The sequence below is a fragment of the Podarcis gaigeae genome, assembly GCF_964106915.1.
Source record: "Podarcis gaigeae genome assembly, chromosome: 3".
Lineage (NCBI taxonomy): Eukaryota > Metazoa > Chordata > Lepidosauria > Squamata > Lacertidae > Podarcis > Podarcis gaigeae.
In genome coordinates, this window is record NC_139680.1 from 8,131,766 (window position 1) to 8,150,577 (window position 18,812).

Below are 18,812 nucleotides of genomic sequence, written 5' to 3' on the forward strand. Positions count from 1 at the left end.
TCAAAAATCCTAAATTACTGAAGTGTGTGTAGAGAAGTCTGATCTATGGAAGATGTGTAAAAGAAAGTAACCTTAAGCCTGCAGCATACAGCCTATAACTTGAAACCGTATTCATTTTAGTAAATAGCAACAGCACTGTTCGTTACATTTTGGTGGAAGAAGAACCAAAACTCCTTGTTTACATCTGTTATAATAAAGTTTGTTTGCAACCTGTTTTCACAAAGAAAAACCCCACTGTTGCTCGTGATTCATTCTCCATTTGGGGATTTCACCTGAGGGAAAGTGAAACAGAGGACCAGCCCAGTAGTGGCAGGAAGAGAAAGTGCCATTGCGCTATTGCATATGTCAGAGCAGCTCAAGAAAACCCCAGGAAAACCATGAAGGTAATGTCCATTTCCAAGGATATGTTCAGTGTATATAAGAAAGTCTCTAAAACAGTTATAATTGCTAGCCTTCTCTTCTTTTTCACTGAGATGACATCATCCTAGAAGACCTGGAGGAAAGAGCAGGGGCCTTGAAGTTATCCATCATCTGTGAGCAGCAGGACAGCAGACTGAGAAGACAAACAAATCACCTAGTCTAAATCTTCCCTACTAGGGTGAGAGGCGCTGTGTTTCCATTATGCCGATTCTTTCTAAATTTGCATGTGTGCATTGAAACTAGCATATGCAAATCTGTCCGTCCCCCCGATTTGGCCACCCTGATACCCTCTCTTCTTTTTCTTCCAATAAAAAATTCAGGAACAATCAGCCAGAGCCAAAGAATGTCAGTAGGGGTGAGAATTTAGGTGAACCGCTTTTCTCTCATGTGATACTTCCTAGTAAAGGTGGAACTCCTTGGAAATTACGGAAGGACTGTACCTTGGGGGTGGGCAGTCTGATTGATATACAGAAAGCCACAGGTGTGATTCCCAGCATCTCTGGATAAGACCAAAGGAAGCTGCCTTGTAGTTCCAGGATTAAATCAGAAACCGGGGTGGCTTCTGTAAATCTGGGACTGTCCCTGGAAAAGAGGGATACTTGGAGAGTCTGGAATCTCTCCTAGCTCTGCTCAGAGATGCTGGGGTTTTATTTATTTTTATTTTTATTTTCAAAAATTTTATTAGTTTTCACAATATTATAAACAAACAAACAAACAAACACACAAGACAAACAAACATAAATCATAGCCTTATTGAAAATTTCACTTATTAACTTTGTTAAGTGACTTCCTCACTTCCCCTTGGTTGAATTTCATTGCATGTCCTTTTAATGGTTTTCCAAATCCCAATTCTTATGAAATTTAACTTAAACATTAACATCCTTAAATCTTCACCTTATGGAATTAAACATATTAATTCATCACTTAACATAAATAAAATCCTAAGCCAATTAAGTATCTGCAAGCTATTTTCACTTAATTTAACTTCACAAATTTAACTAGATAATCATTAAATTGGAGGTCTTTAAGCAGAGGCTTGACAACCATATGTCAGGAGTGCTCTGATGGTGTTTCCTGCTTGGCAGGGGGTTGGACTCGATGGCCCTTGTGGTCTCTTCCAACTCTATGATTCTAAGTGTCATCTTCTAAGTGTCATCTATGATTAAATTTATTCCACTCTTCCTGATACTCCTCCTCCTCCTGGTCGCGGACTCTTCCGGTTAGGCCGGCTAGCTCCAAAAAATCCATCATCTTCATCTGCCATTCTTCTATTGTTGGTAATTCTTGGGTTTTCCACTTTTTAGCTGACAAAATACGAAAATTGTGTGAGATGCTGGGGTTTTAAAACCTGGGGTCTTTTGTATGCCAAATGGGTGAGTGGACTGTCCCCTGCCTGAAATGGTGGAAGAGCCACTGCCAGTCTCTGAAGAGCCAGGTGGGGCAAGGGCAGGATTTAGTGCAAAGCAGCTTCCTAAGTTTCTAACTCATTTTGTCCAGAGTGGCTGTTTCCGCCAGCCGACCTCCATTGAGATAAGCCTTGTGACTGGCACACGGCAGGCATGGTTTTCCCTTCCACTAGGGAATGAGAAATCTATGGAATGCATGAAAAGAGAAGCGGGAGGGAGGTCAGTGATACTGGAAGGTGATCCTTTTCTCAGTTGAAGCAGGTCACACGCCTACGGAGGCTTGAATGGTGCTTGCTGGCTCTTTCTCCATCAGTACCTTTTTGTTCCTTGCCTGGGATTTGCTGGGCACTTACATGCCTCCTCGCCTGGCTCCATGCAGAGCCCATGGGAATTTGGACAGGGTGGTACAGACATCGCCGACAGAGACCACGATCGCTGACTATCCCTTTCAGGGAGGTCTTATGACTAACACCCCACTTCTTGATATATTAAAGAAGCGGGTAGACCCAACACACGACACCGGTCTTAGCTGAAACAAAGAGAAAGGCATTGCACTGCAATCCGAAGGAAACTGCGGTGAGTAAGTCTTCGAAGCTTATTTGCTCAAAAAGGGCCGCTGTGGTAGACGTCTGTGTGTAAAATTCTGGAACGAAACAAGACATTGTGTTTCTGAACACAGAGAACCACTGAGGCTGTTTAAATCTAGCTGGTGAATCCATTTTGTTCATTTGCCTAGGAAGATTTAAAAGTAATATGCATTAGAAGTCCTTGTTCAGTCTACAGATGAAAAATAGCTACCTTTGCATTTTCCCTGTTCTATAGCTTTGTCTAGCTTAAGGACTTTTAATAGACTTTTATCATGCTCATGCCAAAGTTCAGTAATAGTGAACATTTTTCCTGTTTTGTATCTCTTGTTTTCTAGGATCAATATAGCAAAAACAACTTTCTCTCTCACACACATGCAACTTTCTTTGTACCATTTTTTTTTTAATTCAAAGTTAATATCTTGCCACTGTGTACAACCTTTGTGACCAGACATTCTGGCCAACGTTCCTTATACCTGATACATGGAATGGAGCAAGAACCCTTTTGCCATTACAGATGTTACATTATATGTCCAGCATGGCATTTTATAATCAGTAGCCTGGTACTCACAGGTGACCAGAAATTCCATGCAGGCGAATGAGTGGCCTGATGGAGAAGGATGGACCACCTGCCCGTTCTCAAGTGGGCTGCAAGAGGAAGGATGCTTCCTCCTTTCCTTTTAAAATATATATATATATATTCAGTTTTTATTAGTTCTCATACATATATCATACATTATTCAACTTAACCAAACAATCGTTTTGTAAATTCCCCTCTCCCCCTCGGCTTCCCTTCATTTCCATTTCTGGTTTGTTAAACCACTTGTCACATTCTGCTGCTTATATATAGTAGTATATTATCACATTGTTGTCTTTCTTGTTCTCTCTAATTACATTATATATGTTTATTTTAAACCCTGCCAAAGAATCCATGCTTTTACATTGTTTCTGCAAATATGTTACAAAAGGTTCCCATTCTTTTCCAAAGTCACTATTATCTTTTCCACGCAGTTTATCTGTCAATTTTGCTAATTGTGCATATTCCATCAACTTTTCATGCCATTGTTCTTTGGGTGGCATTTCTTCCATCTTCCAGTTTTGTGCCATTAAAATTCTTGCTGCTGTTGTCACATACATAAATAGTGTCCTCAATTCTTTCTTCACATCTTGTCCTAAAATACCCAACGGAAAAGCTTCTACTTTCTTTACAAATGCTGTTTTAAACGACGCTCCCTCCTTTCCAACCGGTGTAGAAACACAACTCTCCACCTTTCCACTGCCAGCCCCTGACAGGCTAGTAAGACTTTTTGCAGGCTAGTAACTTTAGTGGGATATTCACAGTGCTGTGTTCGTATTTGGTTCGATTGTCATTTCTGTCGGTGACTGACTTTCCCCGTTGCTGGTTGCTATGCAGACTTGAAACCATTTTTCGGCAGATCTGCCTTCATGCTTCCCTTTTCCATCACTACCCTCCTTCTGTCGCTTGGTTCCTCGAACGTTGGAGGCTGCGAGCACAACCATGAACCACAGAATCTGAACACGGAGTTTGCCCTCACTCTCTACCAACGCTGGGCAGAGCGCAACCATGGAACCAACCTCGCCATCTCCCCAGTGAGCGTGGCTCTTTCTTTGGGGCTTCTGCAGTTTGGGGCGCAAGGGAGGACACTGGCCCAACTGCAGCATGCTCTGGGATACAGCACTCATGGTATGGCAGCCTTCTGAGAAACAGCGTCGTGAGCTTCGCCTTACAGCTTGGACCCATCCTGCGGGGGGGGGGGAGCATATAAAAACAAAAGCAAGTCATACAAGGGGACTTACTTCTGAGTTAACCCCCTTTCATGCCAAGCTCTTCACTTCAATGGGCTTTACATGCACATCCTACACCTTTCAAGTAGATGCCTTCCCCAAAAGAGTTCTGGGCACTGTAGTTTACTCCTCACAGAGTTGCCATTCCCAGCAACACTTCAGGAACTGCAGTGCCCAAAATTCTTTAAGGAAAGAATGTGCCTCAGGGGTTGGACTACATAGCCCTTAAAGGTAAAGGGACCCCTGACCATTAGGTCCAGTCGTGGCCCACTCTGGGGTTGCGGCGCTCTTCTCGCTTTATTGCCCGAGGGAGCCGGCGTACAGCTTCCGGGTCATGTGGCCAGCATGACTAAGCCGCTTCTGGCTAAACCAGAGCAGCACACGGAAACACTGTTTACCTTCCTGCCAGAGCGGTACCTATTTATCTACTTGCACTTTGATGTGCTTTCGAACTGCTAGGTTGGCAGGAGCAGGGACTGAGCAACGGGAGCACACCCCGTCACAGGGATTTGAACCAACAACCTTCTGATCAACAAGTCCTAGACTCTGTGGTTTAACCCACAGCGCTACCCGCATCCCATAGATGGTCCTTAGGTCCCTTCTAACTCTACAATTCTATGTTTCTGTGGTGTGTGCTGAAAGCTATCCACAATTTGGTTCTGTTGAAATCAGTTGGTCACAGCTAGCTAAGTCCCATTGATTTATGAAAGTGTGGCTAATTTCCAGCACAATCCTATGCATGTCTACTCAGAAGTAAGCCCTGTTGACTTCAATGGGGGTTACTCCCAAATAAGTGGGTACAGGATTGTGGATTTGTAGCAACAGGGGAGGGGGCTTTTGATTTAACTGTCTCACCTGCAATGGACAATTTATTGGAAAAGTGACTTAACAGTATAAACTTAATGATGTCTACTCAGAACCAAGTCCTAGTTTATTCCATGGGGCTTGCTCCCAAGTAAATAAGTAATTACATGGCAAGAATGTAAAACGAATGTAAAACGAAGAGAATGAATAATCTCAGAATAATTATTACCACTAATATTGCGGTAGCATCCAGCACAATCCTGTATATGGCTACTCAGAAGCAAGTCCTGCTGAATGCAGTGGCTCTTGCTCCCAGGTAAGTGCAGTTTGGATTTCACTCTTAGTAAATCAGTGTTCAGCCAGTGGTCTTTCATTCTATCCCAGCCTCTTATTGGGGTTCCTCCCACTTCTATTTTAGCCTTATGGTTATAAACTGGTCATCACAAATATGGATTGTATGAATCTACAAAAATATGCAATAGTAACTAATCATACCCGGGAGAGCAGATAGCTTAGTTTTGCCCCCTGTAACATAAATCCTGGCTATGCCGATGAGCAGGAGGTCTGAAGGATGCAATAGATACCCTATTTTTTGCTCTATAAGACGCACTTTTCCCCTCCTAAAAAGTAAAGGGAAATGTGTGTGCGTCTTATGGAACGAATGCAGGCTGGAGGCTCTGCTCAGCGCTCCCTTTAAAGAGCCGTGTGGAGTGTGTGTGCGGCTCTTGGGGGCTTTTCCCTGAGGAAGGAGAAGGGCAGCCCATCAGTCCCTTCTCCCTCCTCAGGGAAAAGTCCCCAAGAGCCGCAAACATGCTCCACGCGGCTCATGAAAGGGAGCGCTGAGCAGAGCCTGTGTGCATCCCAGGCTCTACTCCCTTTAAGAGCCACGTGGAGTGTGTGTGGCACTTGCAGGCTTTTCCCCGAGGAGGGGGAAGGGCAGCCCGTCAGTCCCTTCTCCCCCCTCGGGGAAAAGCCCCCAAGGGCTGCAAACACTGTTTTAAGGGAGCGATGAGCAGAGCCTATCCCAGAAGCCAGATCCCTCTTGCTGTTCTGGCTTCTAGGATTCAGAATATTTTTTTTCTTGTTTTCCTCCTCCAAAAACTAGGTGCGTCTTATGGTCTGGTACATCTTATATAGCGAAAATATGTAATTAGGAGCAGTGCTTTTTTCTGGGGGGACACAAGGGGACGCATACCCCTAAACATTTTGTGAATCTTTGTACTCTGTATTTATTTTTCCCAATTCAAACTATAAAATGGTGATTTTCTTGAGTCAAAATGAGATTACCCCTAAATATTCTTTTAGAAAGAAGGCCCTGGTTAGGAGGAACACTGCCTCACTCCTTGAAATGGTCTTCTAAAGATCACGGGCTGACAGTTAAGGGCATTTTTCATCCCACTGTTTGTCCGTTGTTGAAGAGATTGATAACCCCAATAAATTACTTTGTTCTTAGATCAGGACGTTCAAGACTTCCTGCACACTGTGTACAGAGAAGTGACCAACTCAAGCCAAAGCCCTGTCGTAGCACAGCTGGCGTGTGCCCTCTTTGTTCAAGCCGGAACGCATCTTTTGCCGCCGTTTGTTCAGCATGCCGCACTCTGGGCAAACAACACAGTACACCAGGCTAACTTCAGTGAGCCTAACAGGACCGCGGCTCAGATAAATGAATGGTTGGCCACAAGCACTGGAGGTAAAGAGACAACGCTCCCCTCCCCCGACAGTTGTGCCGTGCAGTTTTTAAATGCAGAACTTTAGCACCAGGGCTTTGAGATGTCAGCTAAGCAGACTGCAGGACACCTTCGGTCTGGAACCCAGGTTGATAAGAAGCACACTGCGGGAAAAAGGGAACAGCTGCTATCATGGTAGAAATATGAGATGCTGACTTGTACCGAATCAGACCACTGGTCCCTCTAGCCTCAGTATTGTCTGCACTGGTAGGCAGCACCTTTGCATGGTTTTAGGCAGGATCCTCTCGCACCTGTATGTCCCCAACTCTATTTGAATAGACTAAAACCCAACAGGAAATCACGTCTATTTCTGAATATCCTTTTCAAATACAAGTGATCAGTGTGACCTTTGCTACAGGCAAAACAAAAAAAAAACAAAAAAAATTCCTTCCAGTAGCACCTTAAAGACCAACTAAGTCAGTTCTTGGTATGAGCTTTCGTGTGCATGCACACTTCTTCAGATACACACTGTGTATCTGAAGAAGTGTGCATGCACACGAAAGCTCATACCAAGAACTGACTTAGTTGGTCTTTAAGGTGCTACTGGAAGGAATTTTTTTTGTTTTGACTATGGCAGACCAACACGGCTACCTATCTGTAACTTTGCTACAGGATTAGCTTGAATGACTGTTGTCTCTTTTCCTTTGCAGATGGAGAAACAAGTTACCTATCCTTGGAAACTCTTGGTTCCCCGCTTAACCAGATAGCTGTGGTGAGCGTGATGTCTTTCAAAAGCACTTGGCAAAGGAAATTCACCTTCACGGATACTCAGACCTTGTCCTTTACAACTACCGAGGGCCTCACCCTGAAAGTGCCTACTATGTATCTCAGCGCAGAAGTCAACTATGGTAATTATATTGGGGATGGATACAAACCACACAGAATGTCCACATGCAGTTTCATCTAGCCCAGTGTTTCCCAACCTTGGGCCTCCAGCTGTTTTGGAACTACAATTCCCATCATTCCTGACCACTGGCCTTGCTACCTAGGGATGATGGGAGTTGTAGTCCAAAAACAGCTGGAGGCCCAAGGTTGGGAAACACTGATCTAGTCCAACCCCCTGCAATGCAGGAATCTCAGCTAAAGCATCCATGACAGATGGCCCTCCAGCCTCTGCTTAAAAACCTCCAAGGAAGGAAAAAACAATGGTGAAAGCTGTGCTCCTCTGACAGTTTTCTCTGCAGCAGCAGAGGCGTGTGTTTTTGCTTATTGAGATCTAATGGATCCAGAGCCTTAAAAATCAGGCCTATTTGACAGCCAAAAGCTTTTATACTGACAGCCAAGGCGAGGTACAAAGGGATATGTTGCATAGCTATTATCTTGCATGTGTCATTGTGAATATACCGTATTTTTTGCTCTATAAGACTCACTTTTTCTCTCCTAAAAAGTATGGGGAAATGTGTGTGCGTCTTATGGAGTGAGTGCAGGCTGCGCAGCTATCCCAGAAGCCAGAACAGCAAGAGCGATTGCTGCTTTCACTGCGCAGTGATCCCTCTTGCTGTTCTGGCTTCTGAGATTCAGAATATTTTTTTTCTTGTTTTCCTCCTCCAAAAACTAGGTGTGTCTTGTGGTCTGCTGCATCTTATAGAGCGAAAAATACGGTATATGTTGCTGCTTGATTGCAAACTTTGTAAGTTTGGTTTAACAGAGAGAGACAGAGAAAACCACGCTCCACGTATTTCCCTTTCCTTGGTCTGGCTAGCAGTTGCAGTTCTGAGCTTTTAGGGAAATAACTAAGCCTCACTTACTCTGAGGGACGTGGGTGGCAATGTGGTCTAAACCACAGAGCATAGGGCTTGCTGATCAGAAGGTCGGCGCGACGGGATGAGCTCCCATTGCTCGGTCCCTGCTGCTGCCAACCTAACAGTTCAAAAGCACGTCAAAGTGCAAGAAGATAAACAGGTACCGCTCCAGCGGGAAGATAAACGACGTTTCTGTGCGCTGCTCTGGTTCACCAGAAGCGGCTTAGTCATGCTGGCCACATGACCCGGAAGCTGTCTGCCTCCCTCGGCCAGTAACAGTCAGGGGTCCCTTTACCTTTACACTTACTCTGGGAGCAACCACTTCTACCTTTTGGGAAAGAGCTGTCGCTCTCAGAGTAAACAAGAGCTGCCTGTTTCTCAAAAAACCTGCTACGCTTGCCACTCAACTGTAGGAGTTGTGCATCAGCTTCACCCTGAATTGGTTTCATGGCCTGTAGTGATGTCCTGAAACTCAGAATCCCATTAATTGCATTGCCAAATGAAAAAGCCAAAATGGCAGAGAAGCAGCTACAAAAGCAGAATGCAGGCACGGAAATGCCAGTGTTATATTATTTTTGTTGCTGTCATTAGTACAAAATTGCTTACCGATTAATCTTAACCACTGAGTCACTTGAATAGTCCTAAACAAACATTCCCCCCCCCCAGGTGAATTCCTACTGGACTCTCTGGAACGGGTCAGTGTGGTTGAACTGCCCTACCTGGGGGAGGCAGTCAGTATGTTTGTGGTGCTTCCATCTGACAGGAGAACACCTCTAGCTGAGATCGAGAGATACCTCTCAGCCCGAAACTTCCCGCTGTGGTCCAACAGCCTGAGAAGAACAAAGATGGACCTATTTCTCCCCAGGTAAAGGTTAGATGTACACACATTTGCCTGGCCTTGTTGGAATTTGATCTTTGGTTGTGGAGAGCGGAGGTGTGGGTATGCGTGAACACAACTGTAGGGGAGGACATTATTATGAACAGGAAATGATGACTAAAGTTGGGGTGGCTGGAATTGTAAAAGAACAGAGGAGAAGAAAACTAGCTTTTATGAGAGACAGTTAGGGTGAGAGGAGAGGGGGAATGAGTAGAGGTGTAATGCACATATACCAGAATCTCTAAGGCTTTCCTAAGGGCTCCTTTAGTTTCAAACCATTTAGCAGACTTACAAGACGGGTTTTAGATTAGGAACAGTGAAATATACTCGGAGTCGAGTGTGGATTTCGTGCTCTTTATTCAGCTCATAGTAGCGAGGAATGAAAGTTTCCCCAAAATATCTGCTTTATATACATTATTTACACAATGGGCCGCAAGTGATTGGCTAATTCCGGGATTCTGCTGTAGGCCAATCAGGTTGTGGATTCACTTCCACCTGGAGCTGGATTGGGTGGCTCCTGCGGACCAATCATACTGCTGCATTGTTTTAGGACCAATGTGACTGCTGCATTTTGGATCCTATTCAACACAGTACATAACAAACAGGTTTAGAAAACTGGCAAATGAAATGCTTTTGCATTCACAGAGTTGAGGTAAAGAGCAATAAATAAGCTGTGCAGACGAAATGTCATGCACCCGTATTTTACCTCAGCAACATTGGTAGTTGTCATAATGCATGTAATTTTCACATTATAGAAGGCAACTCAGAATACAAATCATCCATAGGAGCCTTGTCAGAAAGTAACTGGGAAGTAACTGGAATGCTTCATGCCTGCATCCTCTTGCATACATGATTAAATCCCATTCTGGATGGCACTTTGCTAGCACATCTTATGGTTCCATCATAATATTACAATGCTTTGTTTTTCTGTCATCATTTTGTTTCACCGAATAAAGAAATATTGTATTTCTCAACTGATGGCTAGGTAAACTGCTGGGGTGAAATTGGTCTTTTAAGTAAATACATACAAACTAAAGGAGTACAAAAATCTGTGAGTGAGGATGGAAAAGAGATGCAGAGACCACCAGTGTGGCTTAGTGTTGTGGGAGAGTTTCTGATTTTGTCCCTGGGTGCAATTCTCCTTCTGATTTTGAGTCCTCATGCCCTGAAGAACGGGAGTCTCAACCCAGGGCCACGTAAATTGCCATGGCTTTATTCCTGTAAACAGGTGGGTTATAATAAGGAGCAAAACAAAGATAGGAGCAGTTTGCAAGTGGCATGTCTAAATGTCCACCCATCAAAATTTCAGGTTCAGAATCGAAAACCACTTGGACCTGAAAATGGTTTTGCCTACATTAGGAATTACAGACATGTTTGATCCGACTATGGCCAATTTCAAAGGGATTTCAGGTAAGTCTCACACGCTTTGTTAGTGTGTTGGATCCCCTTGTCCATTTTGTGGCAGTGATTCAGGGCAACAGATCTTTCCAACTGGCAAAGCCAAACTCAAGGGTCTGCATGGTTGGGCATCTCCTGAGGACCCACATCCCAGCAGAGGACCTCCTAACCAGAGCCCTGTGGACCTCCTTTCCAGCTTGCTCCCTTTCACTCTAGTTCAGACAACCAGGGAAAACACTACTACCTGTTTCCTCTTGGCTTGGCCAACAAGCGGAGGGAGCCTTGCTGAATCAGCCTGTGCTGGTCCCGGGGGCAGTGGCGTAGCGTGGGTTGTCAGCACCCGGGGCAAGGCAAGTAATTTGCGCCCCCTAACCCGTGGATTTGCACCCCCTAACCCGTGGATTTGCGTCCCCTAACCCTACCCCCCAGATGTTGCGCCCGGTGCAGCCGGCCCTCCCTGCACCCCCCACGCTACGCCACTGCCCGGGGGGGTGGGTTACCATGAGGTGTGGTCAGAGTCTGGTCCTGGGTCAAGGGTCTGGAGTCTGTCCACCAAGGGCGAAGTGGGGTTTAAAGCAAGAAGCCGGGCGTGGTCGGGAACTCTGGAAGAACAGGTCTGGGTGCTGGCAGAAACAGGTTTCCAACGACGTTGCTCCCGCAACCTGGGACTGGGCTGACTGACCTTTATCTTCTCTGAGGCCAGGGGCGGTCCCAGCCCACAGGTGACCCGCCTCTCCTGGCCTTAAGGCGAGCACTCCTCCTGAGAGAACCCAGTTCCCTCCGCCTCTCTGCCCTGAGCCTCTGCAGCTCAGGAGAGGCTGGAGGGTTACTGGACCCAGGGGCAGCTTCACCTTCCCCTGACAGGGCTGGGAGAGGAGCACCTGCAGGCAATGGGTCCTCAATCACCTCCGGAGCCAGAGTGGATTCATCTGGTGTCTGCTCCTGAGGATCCGGCACAGGTGCGGGCCTTTCAGATTCAAGGCCCTGCCCCTGCTCAGCTGGCCCTGGAGGCAGGGACTCCTATGCAGGCAGGGATTCCTCCGGTTCAGCCTCTGAATCAGATTCCCAGGCCATAACACAGCCCCAAAGCCCATCTCATTTTTTTAATAGAATATTTATTAAGATTTTTTTAAAGTATTACAATAAAAATGAAAAAAAGAAAATAACAAAAATACAAAAAATAAAAATACTTAAAAACACACAGATTTTCCATTTACCACTTTTCCTTTAACTTATTTCCCGGACCTCCTCATACCTCCCTTTTTTGTATTCCACTTCAAATTGTTGGTTCAGCAAATCCTTACCCTTAGATTTTTACCTGTTTATAACCTTTTTTTCATATTCTCTTAAAGCATTACAGCTGGAAACCACTTAATTTCTATCCAACATCATTCTAACATTCATTAATTTTACAATATTTCTGTAGGTAGTCTTTAAATTTCTTATCTTCTTCCACCGACTCTTCTCCCTGGTCTCGGATTCTGCCAGTCATTTCTGCCAGTCCCATATAGTCCATCACCTTCGTCTGCCATTCTTCCAAAGTGGGTAGATCTTGTGTCTCCAAAGCCCATCTCATTCCCACCATGTCCTCCCAGATGCCTATGGGGAGCCCACAACCAGTCCTCTCCTTCTCAATATCCCCAGCAATTCAGAAGCATTTTGTCATTTCACCTGGAGGAGGGCCTTTGGTCGTTCCCCGAGTTGGCGATGTTCATTTAACAAGAAGAAACCAAGCCTTTAGTGCCATTGGCCCAATCCTGTGGAACACACTGCCAATAGAGGTTCAGAGGCGCTTTCTGTGCCAGTGTTTAAACGCGTGCTGAAAACCTTTCTGCTCTACTGATGTCTGTTTTTAATTTCTTTTTGCTTTTTTTTTTATAATAATTTTTATTAAGGTTTTCCAAATTAAAACAAATTAAAACAAATTAAATCCAATTTATAAACTTTTTGCCAATAACCAGGACTTCCCCTCCCTACCCCCTCTTGTGTTCCAAATCTTCCAAATAAGCAATTAAATTCAACAAGTTCTTATCCCCAAATTACACTCATCATCAATAACCCAATTTATCCAAATTCCCATCCCCTAAGATCGATCTGTTCCCTTCCACGAGTTCCCCCCTTTCAAACATAGTACAGATGGAAATAAAATAAATATGAGTAGTGATTTTACAACCTTTGGATTCCAACTTTCCCTCCCCTCTTTCCCCTTTGCGTTTCACCTATCCCTCTACTTCTAATATCTTCCTGGAGTTCCCACATTACACTATGTCCCTCAGGTTCTTTGCCAGTCTTTAATTACGAGTGTCCAATCATAGAAGGAGTCTATCAAAAGAGGGGCCCATTTCTTCTATCCAGGTTTTTATATCCAGGAGTAAAAACTCCAATTTTGTTTCCATAAGCTTGTCAAACCTGGATATCCCAAATGTTCCCTCTCCCAGTTCTGTCCAGTTCTTGTTGTTTCCTTGTTCTTGTCAATCATTCTCCTCCTTTTTGTTTCTCTGTTCTCCCACAGAAATGTTCTTTTTCCAAAAGTTTCTAGTGTCTCTGCAGGGGCTTGTTATTCAGGAGCAAAGCATTGCATCATGTTCCTTTCATTTTCCAACAAATAGTTCCATTGTTTCCTGTAGTGTAAAGACCTCTGTAGACAAAATAAAGTTCCATTCCTGCAGTTTCCCAGGAGATTAAAAGTTCCATTCAACTGTTCAAGTTTCCTGTCAAAAACACATGCAATATCCCTCAGCTCCTCTAGATGGATTACAGTAGCAAAGTTCGCTTCCAGAATCACATCCACCAGTCCAAGTAGCTTGTTAGCCCATATTTGAAACAGTTTATGTTCAATTTATAACAAATGTAACCGGCAAAGTCCTCATAACAAAGTCTCTATTTTAATCTTCCTTTTTGACAGCTCTTTGACAGCTGTCAAAACCTCCATTGCTCTTCTCCAGGCAGTTTCACGAATCGCTCCAGGGATTCCGGGGGGGGGGGGGGGGTTGCTTTTTTTAAACAATTCCACTTTTCTCCTCCAGCTCAATCTTATAATTTTCCCTCGCGAAGTTGCTAATTCGGCGAAATAAGGTTACACTCGATCTTAGTTGTCCAGTCCTTTGTTTTGGCTCTTCTACAATTTAGGGGTGGGCTGACTTCCTTTTTTCCGCCTCCCCCGTTTGCTCCAAATTTTAAAAATTTATCCCTTTTTTTTTTAGTCCATATTCCAATTACTCACGGGTTCTTCTTTAGATCCAAATTTTCAATAGAAGAAGTCAGCGCTCTCCGCCGGATGGCATGCGGCTGCGCTCGGCAGGGATAGCAGAGAACTCAAAGCACCACGCTTCTCCCCGGCACCCGATCCGTAGCCTTTAAAAAGGCTCCTTCACGAGTCGGGAGGGCGCTAACAGTGCCGGCCGAGTCTCCATGTCCACGGCCTCCTCTGGCCGTGGTTTTTAAGGGTCCCCGCATCGCCGGTGCGGTAGGACCCAGCCCCTGCCAAGCCGGCTCCCTCCGGAGCTCGGAGGGAGTCCGCCATTCGGCGATGGCGCCGACCCGGAAGTCCTAATTTCTTTTTGCTTTTAACTTTTCATGACTTTATCATTGGGCTTCATGTTTTTATATTGCTGTGAACCACTGTGATATATCTTTCTGAAACAGCAGTACATCAGTGGATCTATTTCCCATCAATTTGTCTAGTCCCTTTTAAAGCCATTCAGGTTGGCAGCCACCATTACATCCTGCGAATAAATTCCATCTTTTCCTGTGTTCTGACTCTTGCACCATTCAGCTGTACTAGACAAATAAGATGTTCAGTATTAATATGAAAGTAAGGTTGTATTGGCTTTGCGTTGACAACTGGAATGACTAGTACAGTGGTACCTCGGGTTAAGAACTTAATTTGTTCCGGAGGTCCGTTCTTAACCTAAAACTGTTCTTAACCTGAAGCACCACTTTAGCTAATGGGGCCTCCCGCTGCCGCCGCACGATTTCTGTTCTCATCCTGAAGCAAAGTTCTTAACCCGAGGTACCACTGTAATTGTTTTCTTTGCTAGAACAAGAACATCTTTATATCTCAGAAGCTACCCACAGAGCAAGGATTGAAGTGACGGAAGATGGAACAAAGGCCTCAGGCACTACAGGTAACCAGGTGGAGATGGTTCTTGCATTAGCCTTGATAACCAGCACAGGCTGATTATTTACATTTATTCAATTCCTAAACCATTGCCCTTCAGTCCCACAGAACTAATTCCTCCAGTTTGCCAGTAGAAGGTTCTGGGATGTTATGTACATAATGCTTGCAAGCAATATAGGGAGGAACTTACCCAATTCAAACTGCAGTCCAAATTCCACATCAGATGATTAGTGGGTTCAGCATGAGTTCATTGCCAAAGAGTTATTTGTCAAGTAGAATAGTGCAAAGGTGGGATGGGCTTAGGGCAACTGCACAAAAGTGCCTAGCTTGACAAAAAAGCCACCCTGTTACCTATGCTGATACTGGCAAACCATTTCTGTTGTAGTCCATTTCACAAGGGAGAAAGCTCTTCTCAAGCTTCCCTCCCTTCAGAGGATGAAATTGATTACATCAGAAAGCATAGCTACATAATTAAATTTAATCATTACAGACAGCCAGTGATATGAGGAATAAAGCTCCACATGGAGTTAGTTGAAAGTCACTTTTTTATTTTTCATTTTATTTTTTCCAATTTTAGTTTATGTTATGTTTATATCCTTGTAATTTTGTTTTTGTTTTTTCTTCTGTTTTTGTATGATATGTTCGTATTATTCAGGGTTTGTTTGCATGATGTATAAGCATAAATTTATTTTTTTTAAAAAAAAGAAAAGAAAAGAAAGCATACCTCTGTGAGAGGTTCCCAACTTACAGTGGGAAAGAACAGACAAGGGCCAATGGATCTACATAAGTGCAAGGGCCCAGCCAGTAGGGTATCCAACTTGTGAATATTCCCAGAGTTTGAGAACATGGGCTGCAAATATGGGAACCAGCCCAGGAAGTGGCTTGGTGTTCATCGGCAATGACACCCACATCCCTCAGTTCACCTGAACAGATCAGGGGTGGTGCCACCAACCACGACTGATCAGGACAGACTTTTATTTCAATGCTAGCGTGGTAATTTTGACTTCTTGTGAGACTTCTGGCACTCCCTACTTTTTTTTTTTAACCACACAGCTATGGTGTTGCTAAAACGATCCCGGGCTCCTGTCTTCAAAGCTGATAGACCTTTTAATTTTCTCCTTAGGCAAAGCAGAACAGGTAAATATCAATTAAATTTATCCGTAGAAGTTATGATGATGATAGCAAAATGCTGTTGCCTTCTTTAACACACTATATAGCTTGGAAGTCCATAAAAGTTCACAAAACCAAAGAAAATAAACATTGGGGATTGCTTTCTTGAAAGCATCACCACACCAAAGACTGTGTGTTAGTCTCCTAACATGGGTGTAGCCAGGAAGGAGGGGAGGTAACTGCTCCCTAAATCAAGTAAATCAATAAAAGGTAAAGGTAAAGGTACCCCTGCCCGTACGGGCCAGTCTTGCCAGACTCTGGGGTTGTGCGCCCATCTCACTCAAGAGGCCGGGGGCCAGCGCTGTCCGGAGACACTTCCGAGTCACGTGGCCAGCGTGACATCGCTGCTCTGGCGAGCCAGAGCTGCACACGGAAACGCCGTTTACCTTCCCGCTGGTAAGCGGTCCCTATTTATCTACTTGCACCCGGAGGTGCTTTCGAACTGCTAGGTTGGCAGGCGCTGGGACCGAGCAGCGGGAGCGCACCCCGCCGCAGGGATTCGAACCGCCGACCTTTCGATCGGCAAGTCCTAGGCGCTGAGGCTTTAACCCACAGCGCCACCTGCGTCCCCAAGTAAATCAATTAAAATACTTAATTAACTGACCAATTGTGTCACAGATAACTCGGCTCTGCCCTTACCCCCCAAATAAAGCCTGCCCCACAATAAATGCTGTTTACACCCATGGCGCCTGGTATCAGTTTTCCTAATCCAGGATGATACTTTCAAGGATGCAATTTCAGCCACATTTATTCTGAGCCTTATGAAGAACTGCACCCTTTTCCCCATACCCTTCCCAAATAAACTGATTGTATTTCCCTTTTCACAGCAGGTTAAGAGAATGCCCTATTCAAAACCATTTTCTTCCTTTTATTGTTGTTGTGGTTAATTAAATTTTTATACCCTTAATCCGTAGATCTCAGGACGGTTCCTTGATTAGCTGTTCTTCCTTCTGTTAACCCAGTTATATAAAGTTTTATAATTTTTTTGCTAGAAGTGAGGGCTGCTGATGAACATCTTTCCCATTCCCAGTTTTCAAATGTGACTGACTTTCATTAATCACCTCCACATCCCCTCCCCACCCTGTTCTATAAAAATAATTAAATTTAAGTTGCATCAGTATGAGCATTTATAAAATGAAGTTGAAGAAACTAATAATAATTTCTTTTCTTTTTTTACAGGTTCAATTCTGTTTATAGGAAGACTTACAAATCCTACTGAGTGAACTTGTCCTATCCATGCTTCCATACATCTGCATTCCCATAAAATTAAAAAGCATTAATAGGACGTTTTAAGTGTTTTGACTATCAAGGGGAAGTTATGTGAAACTTAGGGCTGTAAATAAAAAGAGATGCTTTTTGCCATTTCTGTGGTGGTTCTCTTCTGTTATAGATGTTGGGTTGAAATGAATGACAGACGAGTGGTGGGTGTCATCTGGGAGGCATCTCCTGAGCATGTCTCGGGGAGTCTCTTTTATTGAATATTACAACATTGCCACATATGTGCTTGTTGCTGATTGGTCAACACAAGTACAAAGCAAAGGTTGCATATAGGCATCAATCAATAGATTAAAGGCTGGGAAAGGGAACACAGAATTGGACAGGCGTGAAAACCTCCTTATTAAACTATAACTAGTGATTGATATAACAAGACTTAAACTATTACTAGTGATTAATATATAGCATTCATCCATATATGTGGTCAACCAAGCACTAAGAACAGGTCAGGATGCAATGTCTCATGAACTCATGGTGAACTGAACATTCTAGGGTGATGTGCAGAAGCAAAACTTTCCTTCAATAGCAGTTATAGACTTCTGGAAAATGCCTTAGGGCTCCTGCGTTCAAATCCTCTTGTGGGTTTCCCTCAGGCATTTGGTGAAGCTCTTCAACAGCTTAGCCCAGTTGGTTAGAGCATGGTGCTGATAACGTCAAGGTGGCAGGTTTGATCCCCAGATGGGCCAGCCATATATTCCTGCATTGCAGACTAGATGATCTGCTGGGTCCCTTCCAACTCTACAATTCTATGCTTTTTATGTTCTCAAGCTCCCCTGGTGCCAGCCAGGTGTGGCCACTCAGTTTCCTCAAGTACTTGAGGAATGGCAGCCTGTCATAAGAGGATGACAGCTGATGGGCAGCAACAAGCCTCTCCTATCTGCTGGGATTGCCAGGTGGCATATGCTGTGCCAGTTCAAACCTGCCTGTTGCTTATAAGGTACAGCCATATAATTCTAGTTTGCATGAGGGAGTTTCTACCCCAAGTATCTGCCAGGGAAATATAGGATCTGGAAAGGTTAACCTCGCTCAAAGCTGCCAACGCTGCATCACTTAGGAAGATAATACTCTTTAGTATTTCGTATTCATCTCTTAATAAACAACACAACAGGGTGTCCTTTCAACCAACTTCAAATGATAGAGGGGAGCTAGGTTTCCACCATTTATTTAGACACCTTTGACTTTCACAAATTTAAGCAGGTGTGTTAAGTCTAAGGCCTCAATTCTGTGGTCATTCCACGCTGAATTCAGCAGAATTTTATTCTGAGTCCAAGCTTGCGTCGTATTGGACTGCCTACGATTAATCTTTCTTTCTGTAGCTTTTCGTAACACAAAAAGCTGACATGCTTTTTCAACAGCAGAAGTTTGGTGGGTCAAAAGTGTCAGAGCCTCCCTCCCGCTGATTCTGCATCTTATTATAGGAGTCCTGAAAATGAATCGTGCCTCTGAGGGCACCACACATTCAGCAGTGCTTGGGAAAACAAAC

The 18,812-nt window shown here is 44.2% G+C and overlaps 1 protein-coding gene across 1 annotated transcript; it reads left to right on the forward strand.

The window, feature by feature from the left end:
- The first annotated feature begins 9 nt into the window (after positions 1-9).
- Positions 10-17,416, forward strand: SERPINE3 (serpin family E member 3). The gene is made up of 10 exons (XM_083730658.1): positions 10-598; positions 2,321-2,535; positions 3,825-4,115; positions 6,474-6,710; positions 7,398-7,595; positions 9,156-9,354; positions 10,676-10,776; positions 14,805-14,891; positions 15,938-16,021; positions 17,234-17,416. The coding sequence occupies exons 3-10, from the start codon at positions 3,857-3,859 to the stop codon at positions 17,275-17,277; spliced, it is 1,209 nt and encodes a 402-aa protein (XP_083586784.1). The 5' UTR covers positions 10-598; positions 2,321-2,535; positions 3,825-3,856; the 3' UTR covers positions 17,278-17,416.
- The last annotated feature ends 1,396 nt before the right edge of the window (positions 17,417-18,812 follow it).

What these genes read in the sequence shown, in the direction of transcription:
- SERPINE3 (XM_083730658.1), top strand. Translation starts at nt 3,857, where the DNA reads ATGCTTCCCTTTTCCATCACTACCCTCCTTCTGTCGCTTGGTTCCTCG. An exon ending in CAGCGCAGAAGTCAACTATG is followed by an intron (nt 7,596 to 9,155) that starts GTAATTATATTG and finishes CCCCCCCCCCAG; the next exon opens with GTGAATTCCTACTGGACTCT. An exon ending in CAATTTCAAAGGGATTTCAG is followed by an intron (nt 10,777 to 14,804) that starts GTAAGTCTCACA and finishes TTTCTTTGCTAG; the next exon opens with AACAAGAACATCTTTATATC.